General features: G+C 44.2%; 1 protein-coding gene across 1 annotated transcript in view; it reads left to right on the top strand.

The window, feature by feature from the left end:
* Nucleotides 1–4,365: 4,365 nt before the first annotated feature.
* Nucleotides 4,366–15,505, top strand: part of PCCB (propionyl-CoA carboxylase subunit beta) — a 28,029-nt gene continuing 16,889 nt past the window's right edge. Inside the window, exons 1-5 of the mRNA XM_084529473.1 lie at nucleotides 4,366–4,560; nucleotides 6,008–6,127; nucleotides 8,122–8,190; nucleotides 10,061–10,117; nucleotides 13,570–13,683. Of these exons, the coding sequence (XP_084385599.1) occupies nucleotides 4,381–4,560; nucleotides 6,008–6,127; nucleotides 8,122–8,190; nucleotides 10,061–10,117; nucleotides 13,570–13,683 (540 nt within the window). The 5' untranslated portion in view covers nucleotides 4,366–4,380. The remainder of the gene's footprint in view (nucleotides 4,561–6,007; nucleotides 6,128–8,121; nucleotides 8,191–10,060; nucleotides 10,118–13,569; nucleotides 13,684–15,505) is intronic.

Raw genomic sequence — 15,505 nt, 5'->3', positions numbered from 1 at the left:
CAAACTGCTAGTGCAGAAACACTTGCTCACCTCTGGACGTGCTCCACTGCTTCATTTAGGTTTACTGAGAGTGCTGCTGTACATACTTTGCTGGGAAAAAGAATTTACCTTTTATATGCCCAAGTTACCCCTCTGAGTTAACAAATCAACCAACAGTCATGACCTTGGGCCGTTTCTTATAGGAATACAAATTGATGATGGAGCTGTTTTTTATTGACTGCTTCTATTTACCAAAAATATACACAAATTACCGTTTGCCTGAACATGATAAAATGGATAGCGGGAGACTGCTTTCTCGTGGTTCAAAGCCCTCTTGTAACTGGATTTGGCCTCCAAATCCGTTCTCCTCTTTCACTGAATTGTGTTTCTTGAGAAACTACCTGGGGAATTTTTGTTGCTGACTGCATGGGTAACTGTGACATTTCTGTCACATCTCTAAGACAATATCTAACTTAAAACAACAATACAGGACTCTAAGAATGACTGTGTCAGAACTTAGCCCAGTATCCTGCTTCCAAAAGCAGCCACCAGCAAATATGTAGGGGACAGTAATAATAAAAGCGTATAGTGTTAGTTTCCTAGCATAGTTTCCTATCTCCCAGCAGTTTGTATCTTGGATACATCTGAAGACAGCAGTAATAGCTTTGTATTTTATAGTCTTAGATAAATTTATCTTCCATTAATTCGTGCAGGTGTTTTCCAAATACTTCTGGCACACACAGTATCCTCTGGTATTTCCTTACTTCAGCTCTGTATGGTACAGAAAATACCTCTTTGGTTTTTTTTTTAGTGTATCATCCACTTGCTTGTTCCAGTTGAAGCCTGTAATACTTGTGTTGGAATAGATGGTGACTGGTCAGGCCCCAGCCACCCTCCTGTGCCAAACCTGATTTTGTAGGTGTCTGTCATGCTACCTCAGCTGTGCCTTTTCCAGGTAGAGGACTATTCACTTGCTTCTCTTACAGAACTACAGAAGTCACTTTGTACACTTTATCAGCTCTGTTCTTTTCTCTCTTTCTGGTTGTATGTGTTTGTGTGTGTGTATATAAGTACTAGAGAGTGTACAAATTTACATAAATATGTCTAATTTTCAAGAGTGGGGCACAATGTGCTAGAGGAGATGAGAACTGCCCACAATATTAGAGATATGCCTCTATTCTGAGGCATAACAGGTTTTCTGTTTTGATCACCTTTATAATCCTTACTAGTACTCAGTTAACTTTTTCACCACAGTTGAAAACTGAACTCATGTTTTTTTGCAGAGGTATTATGAACTTGTTCCTTTTGGTAATAGACAGTTAAAGAGTCTGATGCCTATGTATTCTTGGCATTTTTTTCCCCGGTGCATCACTTGACATCTACTTGGATTTCAGCATTCTCTGAGTTCTGTGAGGTCCTTCTGTGATTATTTTGCCAAGCATCATAACTGTTGTTAACCAAATCACTTGGTCTCAGCAGGAAACTGCAGTTCACTAAGATTTCTCTGTATCTTTCATAGCTGTGGTAAACAGAATTGGTCCCAACTCAGTCCTCTGGGACTCACTGGTAAACTCTTTTCACTGTGAAAACCTACCATTTACTCTTACTTTTTGTCTCCTAAACAGCTGTTTGTTCATGACAGGACCATCCTTTTCATCCATTGACAACTTAGTTTCAAGAGCTTCTAATCAGTGTTAATGGTTTATTCTATAACTTAATCTCCCAGTCTTCAGGGTAAAACAGAACCTCCAGTGTGTCCCTTCATCAAGTAAAAAGAGTTCTTGGCACAGAAATATTAAGTTATTTTGTACTGAATTCAAATATAAAAGATTATATGTATATATTTTTTCCTGCAATGGTTTTATAATCTCTGAGTGATCCCTTTAATCTTGATTTGTCTGACTGCCAGATTCTCTGGCATGCCTGCTTTTCCTCATGTCTTTGAAAAAGTGTTTACTAGTTTTCATACTTCTAGCAAGTTCCTAAAAGTCTTTTTTGGCTTCTCCACTCTGTAGTTGTTGTTTATGCGTAACCTACAACAGTTTAAATTCCATTTCCCCTCTACTCCTCTGTTGGGCAGCACTTCAACTATTTGAAGAATGCTTCTTTGCTTCTAGTACCCCTTTGCCATGCCGTTGAGGCAAGTCAACTTTCTCTTCCAGGATGGGGTCTTTCTGAAGTCTCTTAGTTCCCAGAATGCAGTTTTCTAACCTTCCTTGCATGTGATCTGTGTTCTTAATAGTGGTTGGTTTAATTTCTAAAGCTGCAGAATTGCTCTTCACAAGCGTCTTTAATGAAGAAGCTGTTGGAGCCAGCCTGAGTGATACTTGACCAACCTGCAGCATAACAAATAGTTTCCACTGAGGGACAGCGGAGGCTTTCACTTCAAACATGTCCTGCTATCTGTTTGCTGCTTTGGCTATTTCTCGATCAGGGAGGACCTACACTTCTTGTTTTTTTGACTGACTCCTGGTTAGGGAGTGTCATGTACCTATTCAGCTGCTGTGGAGGAGCAGCTGCCTCAGATAGGCAGGAATGCAGCTGATATCTTGCAGTTATTCTGGCTGGGGTGTGGAGGGCTGGAAACTTTACAGCCCCAAACAGTCCCACGCTAGCCAGGGTGTGCACGAGGTACTCAGACCTTTTCTTGGTCTTCACTGACAAGATCTCCCCAGGTCTTCATGCCTCGAGGCAGGATGCAAAGAGGCACAATTGCTGCTGGAGGAGGAGGAGGAGGAAGTCAGCGGTTACTGAGAAAGCTGGACCCTCACAGTCTGGGGGATGAGACAGGAGACATCCGAGTGTGCTGAGAGCTGTCTGCTGTCATAGCAAGGCATCTCTGAAAGGTTGTGGAGACCAGGGGAGATGACTGTCTAGGGAAAGGCCAGCATTACACCCATCAACAAAAAGAACAAGGAAGATGCTGTGAGGGAACCACAGGGCAGTCAGTTGCACTTTGGTCTCTGAAGAAAACTATGGGGCAAATCCTCTTGGATGCCTTCCTGGGGCACATGAAGGAGAAGGTGATTGGGAATAACCAGTGTAGATTTACCAAGGGTGAATCATGCTTGACCAGCCTCAGTGCCTCCTAATAATGAGCTGACAAGCTCTGTGGGTGAGGGAAGAGCAGTGGCTGTCATCCACCTGGACTTGGGAAAGGCTTCTCACAGCATCTCTTACAGTATGGTTGTTTCCACGGTTGGGCATTGCACTGAGGCTCGGTAGATGACCAGAAGAGGGATGCCATGGTGGCTGCAGGCTGGAGGGTGTCTTAAGAGGAAAAGCAGCTTTTTCCTCGTTAGCCTGGAGAGGAGAAGACTTTGAGGACATCCCTATTAGCAGCCTTCCAGTAGTGAAGAGCCTGTCTCTGTCTCCTCTCTTTACTGAGATGTGTAGTTCAAGGATAAGAGTTAGTTGACCTAAACTCAGTAGGTTCCTACCTTAATAGAAGGGATGGGGGGGAAATTAGTCTCCCCTGGGAGGCCAGTCAGACTGAAATAGGGACTCAAAGGCATGCCAGTCCCAATCCTTGTGGGCTTTCAAGATCAAACTGACAAAACCTTGAGAAAACTAGCATAAATTCAGTGCTGTCTCTGTTCTGAGCGGGTGGCTAGACTGGAGCCTGAGAGCTCTTCCAAGGTGAATTATTGTACGGTAGCTTGTATATGCTACGAAATCCAACAATTTTGGAGATTCTTCAAACACCTTTGTGAGATCTACATGGCCATGCTTACGTTCCTGGTTGCGCTTAGGATGTTGACACACAAGCCAATGCTCACCCAGTGTGAGTTCAGTTCCTTTCAGCTGCCCCATGGTGTCTCAGCAGCTGGCATCCCAGGTCGGCTACAGTGGGTGACATGAAATCGTGTTTGGTTTGGAACAAAACCGAGACCTGCTGGGAACTGACGGTGTCAGGATGGAGGATGCCCTGCACCACAGCCGCTCGGCCCGTGCACCTTGAGATCCCCAGACAGGCTAAGCCTCTACCTCCCTATGGGATCTTAATTTTTTTTATCCTTACAAAAGCGTGCTGTGACAAGAGCCAGATGGCCTGTTACCATGAGAGAGGGAATCGGCTCCTCCGTACCACAGGGCTGCGTTTTCACAGCAAATACTTTCTGGCTCCCAGAAGCACAACGCGGCAGCCCAACGCCTACCAAACGCTTTCTCTCGCAGCCTGCTCTGCGAGGCAAATTTCCTGAGGCGCCCGCTCCGCCCGGAGGCGGGGGGAGCCGCGGGCAGCCCGCTGGGGCAGGGCAGCGCCGTGACGGGGCCCGGCGGCTGCCCGCGGCCGCCTGAGGGGCAGCGCCGCGGCGTCCCCCGGCCGCGGGGAGGCGCGGGGCCGGGCCGGGCGGTGCGCAGGCGCCGGTGTGGGTGTGGGTGCGGGTGCTGGTGGGGGCCATGGCGGCGCTGCGCCTGCTGCGGCGGGCGGCGGGGGCGGTGCGGGGCCGGGCGGCTGCGGGGAGCCGCGGGGCCGCCTCGGGGGGCCGCCCGCCCGCCGTGCCGCAGCGCATCGAGGAGAAGCGGCGAGCCGCGCTGCTGGGCGGCGGCACGGCCCGCATCGAGGCGCAGCACAAGCGGGTGAGCAGCGGGGCCACCTCGCCTCGGGGCGGCACGGCACGGCGGGACAGGACAGGGGAGCCGGCCCCCAGCGCCCTCGCCCCGCCGCGGGCCGGTTGTGGGTTGGGTGGCAGCAGCTGTCCCGTAGGGGAGCTTGGCCGGGGCGGCCCCTCAGAGCGGCGGTACCTGTTGCTCGTCGAGCCAAAAGGAGGGTTTCCGTCGGCTGCGGAGCGCTGGGGCGAGGGGCAGGGCAGGGAGAGCGGCGGCGAGGGACCCGAGGGGACAGCGCGGAGCTGGAGCAATGGAAACAGGGCAGGGGAGAGGGCAGATGGGAGGGACGACGACTGCTGAATTGTGAGCCTCAGAATTTAGGCAGTGCCGAGGAGGTGGCAGCATCGTTTCCCTGCTGCTGTTCGGTGTTTCTGGACGGGCCCCAGAGGTACCCGATGGCCTGGCAGCAGTAGCCACTCACCTGCAGGCTGTGTGGGTGCCCACTGTGCCCGTCAGCGAGTTCCCTCCCGGAGACACACAGCATCGGAAGGAGTTCAGGGCTTACCAAGTTAGTTGGGGACACTGACATACTGATATACAAGCATTTCTGCTCATCGAGGGCCCTCGAACATCATATCCCGTGTTTCATACCGATTAAACATACAGCTCGCGTTCATCCTACGTTTGTTCTCTTCGTGAACTTTCTAACCCTCAGGCCAGAAGCTCTGTAGGGGAGCCCTGGTGCTTGAATGTCGTGTTGAGGCAGAGTCCCCAGGAAGAAGGCAGTGCGGGTGCACAGCTCGTGCTTTGTAGCAAGCCCTGACCTCTGTATGCGGATGCTTACCTGGCTTGGAAGTAAATTTGTTTAGAAGGCAAAGTTTACAAAAAGAACCATCACTTATTGCTGCTTGGCATCATTAGTACTGAGCAAGGGCCATGCATACCTGGTTAGTTAATTAGGTTCTTGGCCCTTGCTGTACTTTTGCCTGCGTTGGTGTCCAACAGAAAAAGAACCAAAGGAACTTGTCAGAAAATCCCTGCAGGCTGTTATATTTCCTTTTTCTTTTTGCTTGACACGGTCAAATGTCATTGAGGGTCCTGAACTGTTGGTAAAGGCTGGTTTAGCTGCGGAATGGCTCCATGGTTCGGAATAGAACAAAGGCCTTAATATCGTTCAAATGCGTAAGCAAAAATAGCTGTGATGCTATTATATCTTGTTGAAAAGACGCTGAGATTGTTTCCTTTATCTTGTGGCAGTGCTGTTCAAATAGCCAGCCTTCTTTTCAAAGCTTGGCTTGCGTTATCTTTGTTTTTAAGGAGGATAATCACTTATTTCCAGATTAGGGGCGTGCAGTTGCTTAGTGGGGCCAATATAGCAGATGAAGCAAGGGACTGTTTCATTCAACTATGTCCACCGATGGTCAGCAGAGCCAGATCTACCCGATGGCTGCATTAATTGTTGCTTGCTTCATTTCAGGGAAAGCTGACAGCAAGAGAACGAATTCTTCTGTTGCTGGACCCTGACAGTTTTGATGAATATGACATGTTTGTGGAACACAGATGTTCTGACTTTGGGATGGACTCTAGCAAGAATAAGGTATTTTGATTTCATATAACTCTTTTTTCTTTGTCCTTTGCTGTTCAGCCATCCAAGCAGTTGAAAATACTCTTCTGTTCACACACAGCTTATCTTACTGTTCTGGGTTTGGAAGGGGTTTGCAAATGCGCTTTTGTCACTTGTAATTTCCTTTTAACTGTTCACATGGTTTATTTTTCCATTGTTTAAACTTAATAACTTTTTTAGAAGATGACCTGTTTGGTTCAAATATCTCCTTGGATATGTCTTAGATAAATAATAATTCAGATCTATATTTATACTTGCCAAACTACAGAGTCATAAAGCCCTTTAGGGCATTATAATCTGATGCGTCTGGAAATTCAAGCAGTTATACTGGTCTGTTAACAAGCTGCAATCTGCTTCGCTTATGCAGTTTGTGATACGTGGCCCTGTATCCTGAACCAACATGGTACGTGAGGTTTGTCATATAGAGGAACAATCTGTGGTTCCCTGAAGTCTCTCACAGTAACATCAATGCCTGAAAAAATCCCTACACAGGCAAAGTATTTTGTTGCAGTGCAGTACATAAGTGGCTGACAAACATGCTGGGATGTGTAGACAGCTAGTGCAGATGAGCCTGTTCAGTGTGAGTCCTCCTGTAGCAAAAGGCCCTCTTTCCTGGGGGTTGTACTGGTTTGGGATGTGGTGAGAAGCTGCTCCATGTGTGTCGCTGCCCCGTGCTGCATACAGTGGCTGCAGCTTCTGTTTATGCGCTAATTCAACCATTGACCATTCTGTAGTCCTTCAAGTTGCAGCTGCACGCTGTGGGTGTCATGCTAGATGTTCTCTGCTCTGGTTGAGTGCAGGAGCAAACACCTTTTTTTTCTTTCTTACTGTTCCCCAGCAAATTGAATGAACTCCTGTGCTACCTTTCATCACGGTGTTCAATGCTGCATCCCACAGTTCTGATAACAAGGTGCTGTTTCTGAAGATAGGAGGAGCAGCAAAGTCCCCAGGGTGACAACAGGGTTAATTTTTTCCGTGTCCTTCAAAATTCACCTTTCAGTGAGCTACAGATTGTGTTTCACGACAGGTGACTTATTTGGTGGGCAGTGAGCTGGAACATTAGTTTAGCATTGAATTTCTCTGGGTTTTTGGAAGTTTCTGAAGGTAGTGTGAGGATTGCACTCGCTTCCAGGACACTCTATGGGCTGCCTGGGCAGTTAGAAGTCATCTTTGAGATACGAAGGCTGGAACTGGAGATGTGTTTTCTGCTTTCCTGCAAGCCAAAAATCATAAACTGGTAACAGTGCAGCTTGAGAAAAGCCCACAAACAGGTGTGACCTTCCTGAGAACAGATTACCTTGTGTGTAAATGGGCCTTAGAGTGGACCCTACACGATCCGCTTTTTCTGCAAACAGCAAAAAGCATTGAAATGCCTGGAATTCCTTTGTGACAGAGCAGTAATGTTCATTTTTCTGCTGCTGTTTTGAAAGACATCTATATATTTAGTCAAAAGCAAGACTATATTGATAAGGAGATGTTTAAGATTCGCAGGCTGTATTTCCTCTTCCAATTCTTTCTTCTTCCCATATTTGCAGACTGAAAAATAGGACAGATCCAGCTTAAGTGTTTTCAGCTATATTTATGACCTGAAGAAAGGTTCATGCACTGTGTCTCTTCTTTCAAAATCATCAGCTGGTTCTAATAAAAGGTACATCCTATCTATGAGGGCATGGTTTGCCTTAACTCCAGATGTACTGAAATTTGCAGGGAAATTGCAAAATACACAAATCTTTATGTGCATACACAACTAATATATGGCATTACCTCCACTCTTCCTTTTCAGAACTGAGGCAAGTCATTGTGGATCCCCCACTGCAAACATGAAAGCCCAGCCCTTTGAGAACACTGGTCTTTGCCCTGACCTAGGAGTCAATACAGATTAATGTGTTTTTCTTTTAATGGGTGTCATTGCTGCTCTGATTTTTTAAATTATTGTTTTAAATTAATTTTACTTATTTTTAATGTAGTACCCTGGAGACAGTGTGGTGACTGGCCGCGGACGGATTAATGGGAGACTGGCGTATGTTTTCAGTCAGGTATGTTTCTGCTTCTCATTTTTTTAAATAGCATTAACTTATCTTTTGAAATAAACTAACGACATTTCACCATGACCATGTAGTAATATACCTGTTTACCTTCTGCCAATTAACATGAGATAAATACAACATCCTGTGGGGAGAAGCAGGGCACTTTCAGACAAGAAGAGGCAAAAAAAGCCTTTCTAAAAACTTTTTTTTGGCAAGAGATGAGGTCATGGACAAAGTTGAGATGAAGCAAATGCGGAGCCAGTGAGAATGTTCTGGAGTCAGAAACTGTCACTGCTTCAGTGTAATGCCATGGGGTGTTGATATGCTGAGAGACTGGAAGAGCCCCCCAAAATGCAAAGAGTGAATTCATGGAGGAACCAGCGAGCACAATGTGCTGGAAGCATGTGAGAACTTGGACTGTGTCGCTGCAGCTGGCTATGCATGGCTGGGTTCCTGGAGCAACACAAGTGTCAGCGGGCATCTTACTGGGAGCTCTGGGAGCCACCTTACTGGGAGCTCTGGGAGCTGCCATCCCATCTGAAGCTGCGGAGCCAGGGCTTCCTGCCGGAGGTGTCAGCTGGAACTGCTGGTAGAGGGTACCCAAGCAACCTTGAACTGTTTTTTTTTTTTTCTTTTTTTTTTTTTTCCAGATTTGAAATCTCTAATTAGTCAAAGAGAGAGATTAGTTGTACTTTTTGTGTTAAAAATATTTCAGAGGGAACACCATAGATGGAGATTTCTTTTAGTTAAGTCTTAGCATGGTGAAAGAAGAGCTTTCTTGTCATTCATTGGTACCTGTCCCTTTGTTCTGGGCAGCGAAGTAGCCCTGGTTCAAATCGCCACCACAGGCACTAATGGTTGTTGCTTTGTGACCTTGGAGCTAGGTGTACACCCTGCCTGTTTTGTCTTTTGTATGTAGTCCTTCCAGGGAAAGGCATTTTTGATACCCGGGCCTGAACATAAGATAGAAGCTGAACAGAGGCCTTGTTCAAAGAACAAGATTAAAGGTCAGTTTTCATATGAAAAGAATTTAAATGTGTGCCCTCATTTAAAAAAAAAAAAAATAAAAAATGTGTTCCTCTCCAAATTCAGCTGCTGCCTGAGATGTCACTTCTTTTTTAGTTCAACTGCTAGTCATGGTGTTCTCTGTCAACACCGTTTTTAGAGTTTCTTTGACTCAGTGGGAATGCATCAGTGAAACTCACCAGATGTTGACCTGCTCTGTTGGTGCCAGTAGGTGTCAATCTCCCTTTTCCCTTCTGGGTTAGTCCCAGGGCCTCCTGTTGTTTGTTCAAAATCTGCCCAGGCCCAGGGGTAGCACCAACACTCAGTTTTGTCTGACAGTCACTGCAGCACCCATGAAAGAATAATAAACTCTTGGAGCATAGCTCATGAGTATAGTATAGAGCAACAGCACATTTTCAGTTCTGGATTTCTGCCTGTTTGCAGATTTATCTTACTGCTGCTCCTTGCAGCAGGATCCTCCTTGACATAAATTTTCTCAGGCTTACTCCAGTCTACTCCACTATTGGTAAGTTCCTCCATGAAGGAGGAACATATATTTGTAGAGAGTGTTTGCTTGAAGAATAATAAAGGTGAGACATAGCAAGTTTGTGATTTTAACATAGAATTCACTGGCAAATTTGTATAAAAGATCTGTGTACAGATCTTACGTGTAAAGAAGACTCGGATTGAACAAGAGTGATCTGCAGGCTGCTGTAGGAAGTCAGATTGCCTTGGAGCAGCTCACCAAATGTAGAGCATTGCGGGATTATTCTGTTTACTTGCCACATTTTATATCAGGGTCAGTTATTGGGATTCATTCATCTGCTTATTGAAATGATTCTTTCCCTAATCTCCGAATTTGTTTTGCTTCCAGGATTTTACTGTATTTGGAGGTAGTTTATCCGGAGCTCACGCCCAGAAGATCTGCAAGGTAATATTTCCCAGTAAAAAAACGATGACAAAAAGATTGTCAGTGTCCTTTTTTCCAATATGTTGTGCTGGAGAAGATGATTTGTGACTGACTTAGTGGGCTATGGTATATGTCCCTGGCAATCTGAAAATGCCTGTCTCCTTCTGTTTGGTAAGATGTGACAGCACAGTTGAGCAGAGAGGTACCCTTTGGAAGCTTTCCAAGTATAAGAGGGCTTTCCTAAATAATATACACTTTATTTAAGTTGACTTTCTGCTATGGTACAAAAGCTTAGAGAGACTTGCGAACTACGAATATAGATTAAGTAGCCATTGTCTACTGGAGAAATATGGAATGACTTGGAAGAAACTTCTTCCTACAAACAGTGCTATGTGAAGTGTAGCATTTATAAAAAGCAAATGTAACAAGTAAGGAATCTGAAGACAAACAGTTTTACAACTTAGAGGTCACCTTGATACTCAGAGCTTCTGTTATTAGGCACTTGTGGCTATTCTTGTTTGCCTGCTCGTCTCATGGGAAAAGCTGGTGTTTGAATCCCAGGGGTGTGGAGGACAACGGCTCTTTCATGCATGGGTGTTCAGTGGCATGGGCTGAGGGAAAATTCCAGAATTTTTCTTGTTGTGCAGTTGGAATCAAGGTATTGAGCACGAGGCCTTTTTTCCTGCTGGAATTACTACTTCTTAGCATATACCCTTAAGCAGTGAGGGGTATAAAACTGGAAAACACAAAGACTTTGGGCTGGATAATAAATACTTGGCTTTACCAGGTATTGATATTGGGAAAAACATTTGTGTTATCCTTTTACACTGGAGCTTTGCAGTGTCTCTTTGTGATGGGAGGGAAATACTGGTTCTGGAATGATGGGATGCTTCCTGCCTTTTGTTTTTTTTTTTTTTTTAACTTCAATTTTCTAAAGAAGCAGAGAGAGTATTGGTAAAGAAGCAGAGAGAGTATTCTAGCAGAACTAGAAAAAATAAGTCTTTCTAGTTGTTACTGCATTCAGTTGGCATCAGTCTCAATGGTAGACTCCAAAGTTTGAAGGGTCTGGGTGCATTAACTGCTCAGTCTGAGGCTGCAGCTTGGGCAGCGCAGAGCTCAGAGAAGACTGTCTGGGTGTGTGCTGTCTGTCACGTTTCTTTTAGCTCTTATTGGGCTGGATTGTGGGAAGCAGAAATCAGTTCTGGGAGACAATCTTGGCTCCTGCAAACCTTATCGGTTGCTTGAGGCAAGTAAAATGTCACAGAATGTGGGGGTGAAGTTGCTTTTGCTCAGTGGGACTTTTCTGGAGATCTGCCACTTTGGTGGTGATCATCTGCCATGGGCTTTTTGCCTGGAGTTACAGAGGGGCAGGGCTATTTGGTATCTTGCAGCACATCTACCAGGGAGGTACGTCTGGGCTACAGATTGCCTACTCCTTTTGCAGAAGAGCCTTATGGTCTTTCAGACCACATTAAATGCCTGTGGTTTCCCTGTAGCAATAGGGATTTAGTGTGGCTCTTCAGGGTAGTATGTGTTCCACTTGTGGTGGAGAACACTTCAGAACCTATTTATTTAATGTGCACCTATGATGTCAAGTTTCAAGACAATTGTTGAGTCCATGAGATGAAGAAAAATAAGTGTTTTTGAGAGTGAAGCCTGAAATGTTCCCCAAAAAACTGGCAGTACAGAAAAAAAAAGTCTATTCTCAAGTCTATAAGCATATTTTCAGTAGTCTAAATGTGCATACTGATGTGTGCTTTATTTTAGGTTTTCATTTTAGGAATTTAGGTGGAAACACCTTGAAATAAGTAATTAATCCGTCTTGTAAGTCCTTGGAAGGCAGTAAAAAGTGTCGGTGAACTTGTTTCACTAACCTGACCTGATAGGATAACAGGCCTTCTGGGAAGAAGCAATAAATGCCAACTGATTTCTAATAAGACATTTGATAACTCCATGCCTAACATTCCTCTAAGTAAACAAGGCCACTTGTGGCTCACAGTGCCTCTGCTTGCAACCCACACAGATGGCTTTTAAACCTGGGATTTTATTTAAATTGGGAAGTCATTCCCCATGTCTGCCACGGCGATGTTCCAACTTTTAAATGGGCACCCAGGCACAAAGCTTGAAGAACCCTGGTTTACTTTGTTAGCTCTCAGCTGTTTCTACTTGCAGACACTCAAGAGACAGTTATTTCTGATTCGTGTTCTGGTTGGAGTTGTGGTACTGCTGGGGTGCTACTGATCTGAACATGACCGAGTATGCTTACTGTGTTTCTATAGGCAATATAAAATCCAACGTGGATGCTGCAAGACCTCTGAAAGACGGGACTGACTTTTAAATCTTAAAAAGTTAAAAATAGTCTGAAATAAGATATAATTGAGTAACAGTGACTGAAAGGGCAGGAAAAAGCAGCTTAAAATACCAAAATGGAGATTGATTGACCATGTGTAGTTTTACAGAAAAAATATTTAGGAGTTGAAGCAGATTTTAATATAATATGCCAATGTTTTGAAAATGGCAGATGTTCTGCTGGGATCTAATAAGCAAGGATATTTAAAATAACATGTAAGGAATTTAATCTTCCCACTCAAGACTCTGCTGCGGTATTGCGTATGATCTTGAGGCAAGTTACCAAAATGATCAGAGAGCTGGAGAATAGGTTGTAGAAAGACCATGTGATTGAATTGATGTTGCTTAGTGTAGGAACATGAAGGGAAATAAGAAGACAGAGGGGAGATTGAGGTACTTGGGTGTTTATGAAGGCAGAGGCATTCGTAAATGACAGAGTGTCTCCCTGTCTACCACGTGTTGAGAAGGAAGTAATGGTTCTAAATTTCAAAAATGTAGTCTTTTCAAAGAACTTGTAACGAGGTCTTTAAAAGACATTTAGATGTAGAGCTTAGTGATATGGTTTAGTGGAGGACTTGTTAGTGTAAGGTCAGAGGTTGCACTCGGTGATCTTGGAGGTCTCTTCCAACCTAGATGATTCTGTGATTCTGTGAAGAACGATAGTCAAGTGTTAGATATACTGCTTATGGAGATTACATGGTCACCACTGCAGTAAACATTGAAGAATAGGTTGGACTTGCACAAGGGACGGGTTTAGGTGCAATTGAGACTTCTCATGAACAGAGAAGTCTCTGGCCCTTTCTGGTCCAAACCTCTGTGACTGTGTCAATTAGCACAAGCACTGGGTGATGCAGAGCTAGTAAAGCAGATAAATATTGATGGACGTGAGGGATTAAATGTGCCTACAGTCGTCTGAATGAGCCAAAACATGGTGTGTCTGTAAGCAGTTAGAGACTGCTAATTAACACAAGAGAAGGAGAAGAAGCTAAGCGCTATGCAAGCAGTTCAAATTCTGTTAGGTGGATTTTTTTCTAGGGGATGTACGCTTTGATGAGGAAGGTGGAGGCTGCTTTGGAGCTTTAGCTTACCTAGGTAAATAATGAGGATTTTGTATTCATCTCCAGGTCATGGATCAAGCTGCCCTGGTTGGTGCGCCTGTGATTGGGTTGAATGACTCAGGAGGAGCCCGTATTCAGGAGGGAGTGGAGTCACTGGCTGGCTATGCAGATATATTTTTGGTAAGTAGCCTGCTGGATGACCAGAAGGTTTGCCATCCATAAAGAAGGACAAAGCCTGTTTTTAAGTTGGTGTTTATAAGTAAACTTTTAGGATGCTGTCATCCTATTTCAGCCAGTGTTACCTGGTGGATAAAGCAGTTTGCAAGACACAGGCTGTCCTCTTGGTTCTTCTTGGTTTTGGCTTTAGTCAAATTACTTGTTAGTTCCATTTACCCATCTGTTAAACAGTAGTAATGCTAAACCTTGTCCAATACCGTGAGCTGATTAAAAGCTCTGTAGGAGTTTCACTAGATAGTGAGCTTTGTCAGAAGAACAGGCAATTTCCTTAATTGGAAGAGAAGCCCAAACAACTATTTAATTTTGTGATTCACGCTGAGTACAAATTGCATGTGTTGGGCTGTAATTTCTCACAAAGTGTTGATGTGTTTTCTGAGACAAGTGGGCATGCTCTCGTGTTTTGTTAGGTGACTGATGGTTGCGATCCACCGCTAGTTGTCCCTGTGTCCTGTCTGAGATACAGACATGTCAAGAATTGACAGAGCAGATTTGCTTTCAGTAGGGCTGATAATGGTGAGTTTTCTGCTGCAGAAAGGGGGATGTAGAGTAAATCAAACACTGCGCGCTTGAAGATAATGTGAGAACTCAGATCAGAAGCACCAAGTTCTATCAAGATGGTGGGTCAATGAGAGAAGAAAAAAAAAATGCAAATCAGAGGTTTCTGTGCAATGAACAGTTTGCAGTACAATGGAACTCATTAATCTTACCGTTTGAGGACAGCCAGGACTGATTAGACTGGTGAAAATTTTGTTTCTACTGTATTTTTCATTCTAAAGACTTTTTTACACTGAAATGACATTATTTTTTATGCCTTCCAAAACACACAGTTTTAAAGTAAGTGAACATAACACAAACATGATGTGCTTTCAGTAGGAATGAGATATGTCATTTACTGCAAATGGTGGGAAAAGTAATAATCACCAACACGTTTTAGAATTGTTTTGAAAGCAAGTGACAGATAGATCCTGAGAATCATCATCAGTCATCTTACTGGAAGTTTTCTTTTTGCTTTAGTTTTGCATGTGTGTTTTTGGCTTTTGTTTTTCTTTTTTTAACATAATGGCACCTGAATGAGTCAATGCCATCTGATTTTTGTAGCACTGACCGAAAGGACAAAGTTCATCCTATTTCCAGTTCTTTCTTTTTTACAACCATGTGGTATGTTTAGGGCAATGTTTTTCAAAATTAACTTTTCTCTTGCTTTTCTGTTTCTTTGATTAATGGCTGACCATGGCCAACCATCAGCTTTACCACTTTAGAACAGAATTACAGAATAATTCAGGTCAGAAGGGATATCTGGAGGTTCATAGGCCAACGCTCTGCTCAAAGCAGGGTCAGCTTTAAAGGTAAACCAGGTTGCTTAATCTTGTCCTGTCATGTTATGAATATCTCTAGGGATGGAGATTTGACAGCCTTGCTGGGCCTGTGTTCCAGTGCTAAACCATCCTCATAGATTTTTTTTTTTCAATTTTTTTTTTTTCTTTTATCTAGTTGAAATTTCTCTTGCTATGACTTGAACCCATTGCTTCCCAAAAAATGGGTCTTTGAAGAGTCTGACTCAGTCCTCTGTATAAGAACCCTTCAGCATAACGGCAAGTAGCAGAAGGCTCTCCCTTTGGTTTTAGTTCTCCAGGCTGAACAAACCCCATTCCTGCAGCCTCTCTTTGGACACTGCCTGCTCCTACTGTCTCTGACAGTCTTGGTGGTATCTCCTGGATGCGTTCCAGTTTGTCAGACTTGTTGGGGCCTAAAACAGAATACGAAG

Source organism: Aythya ferina (genome assembly GCF_964211825.1).
Source record: "Aythya ferina genome assembly, chromosome: 9".
NCBI classification, from domain to species: Eukaryota; Metazoa; Chordata; class Aves; order Anseriformes; family Anatidae; genus Aythya; species Aythya ferina.
The sequence above is the reverse complement of the archived record's forward strand: the minus strand, read 5'-3'. Positions and strand labels throughout refer to the sequence as shown.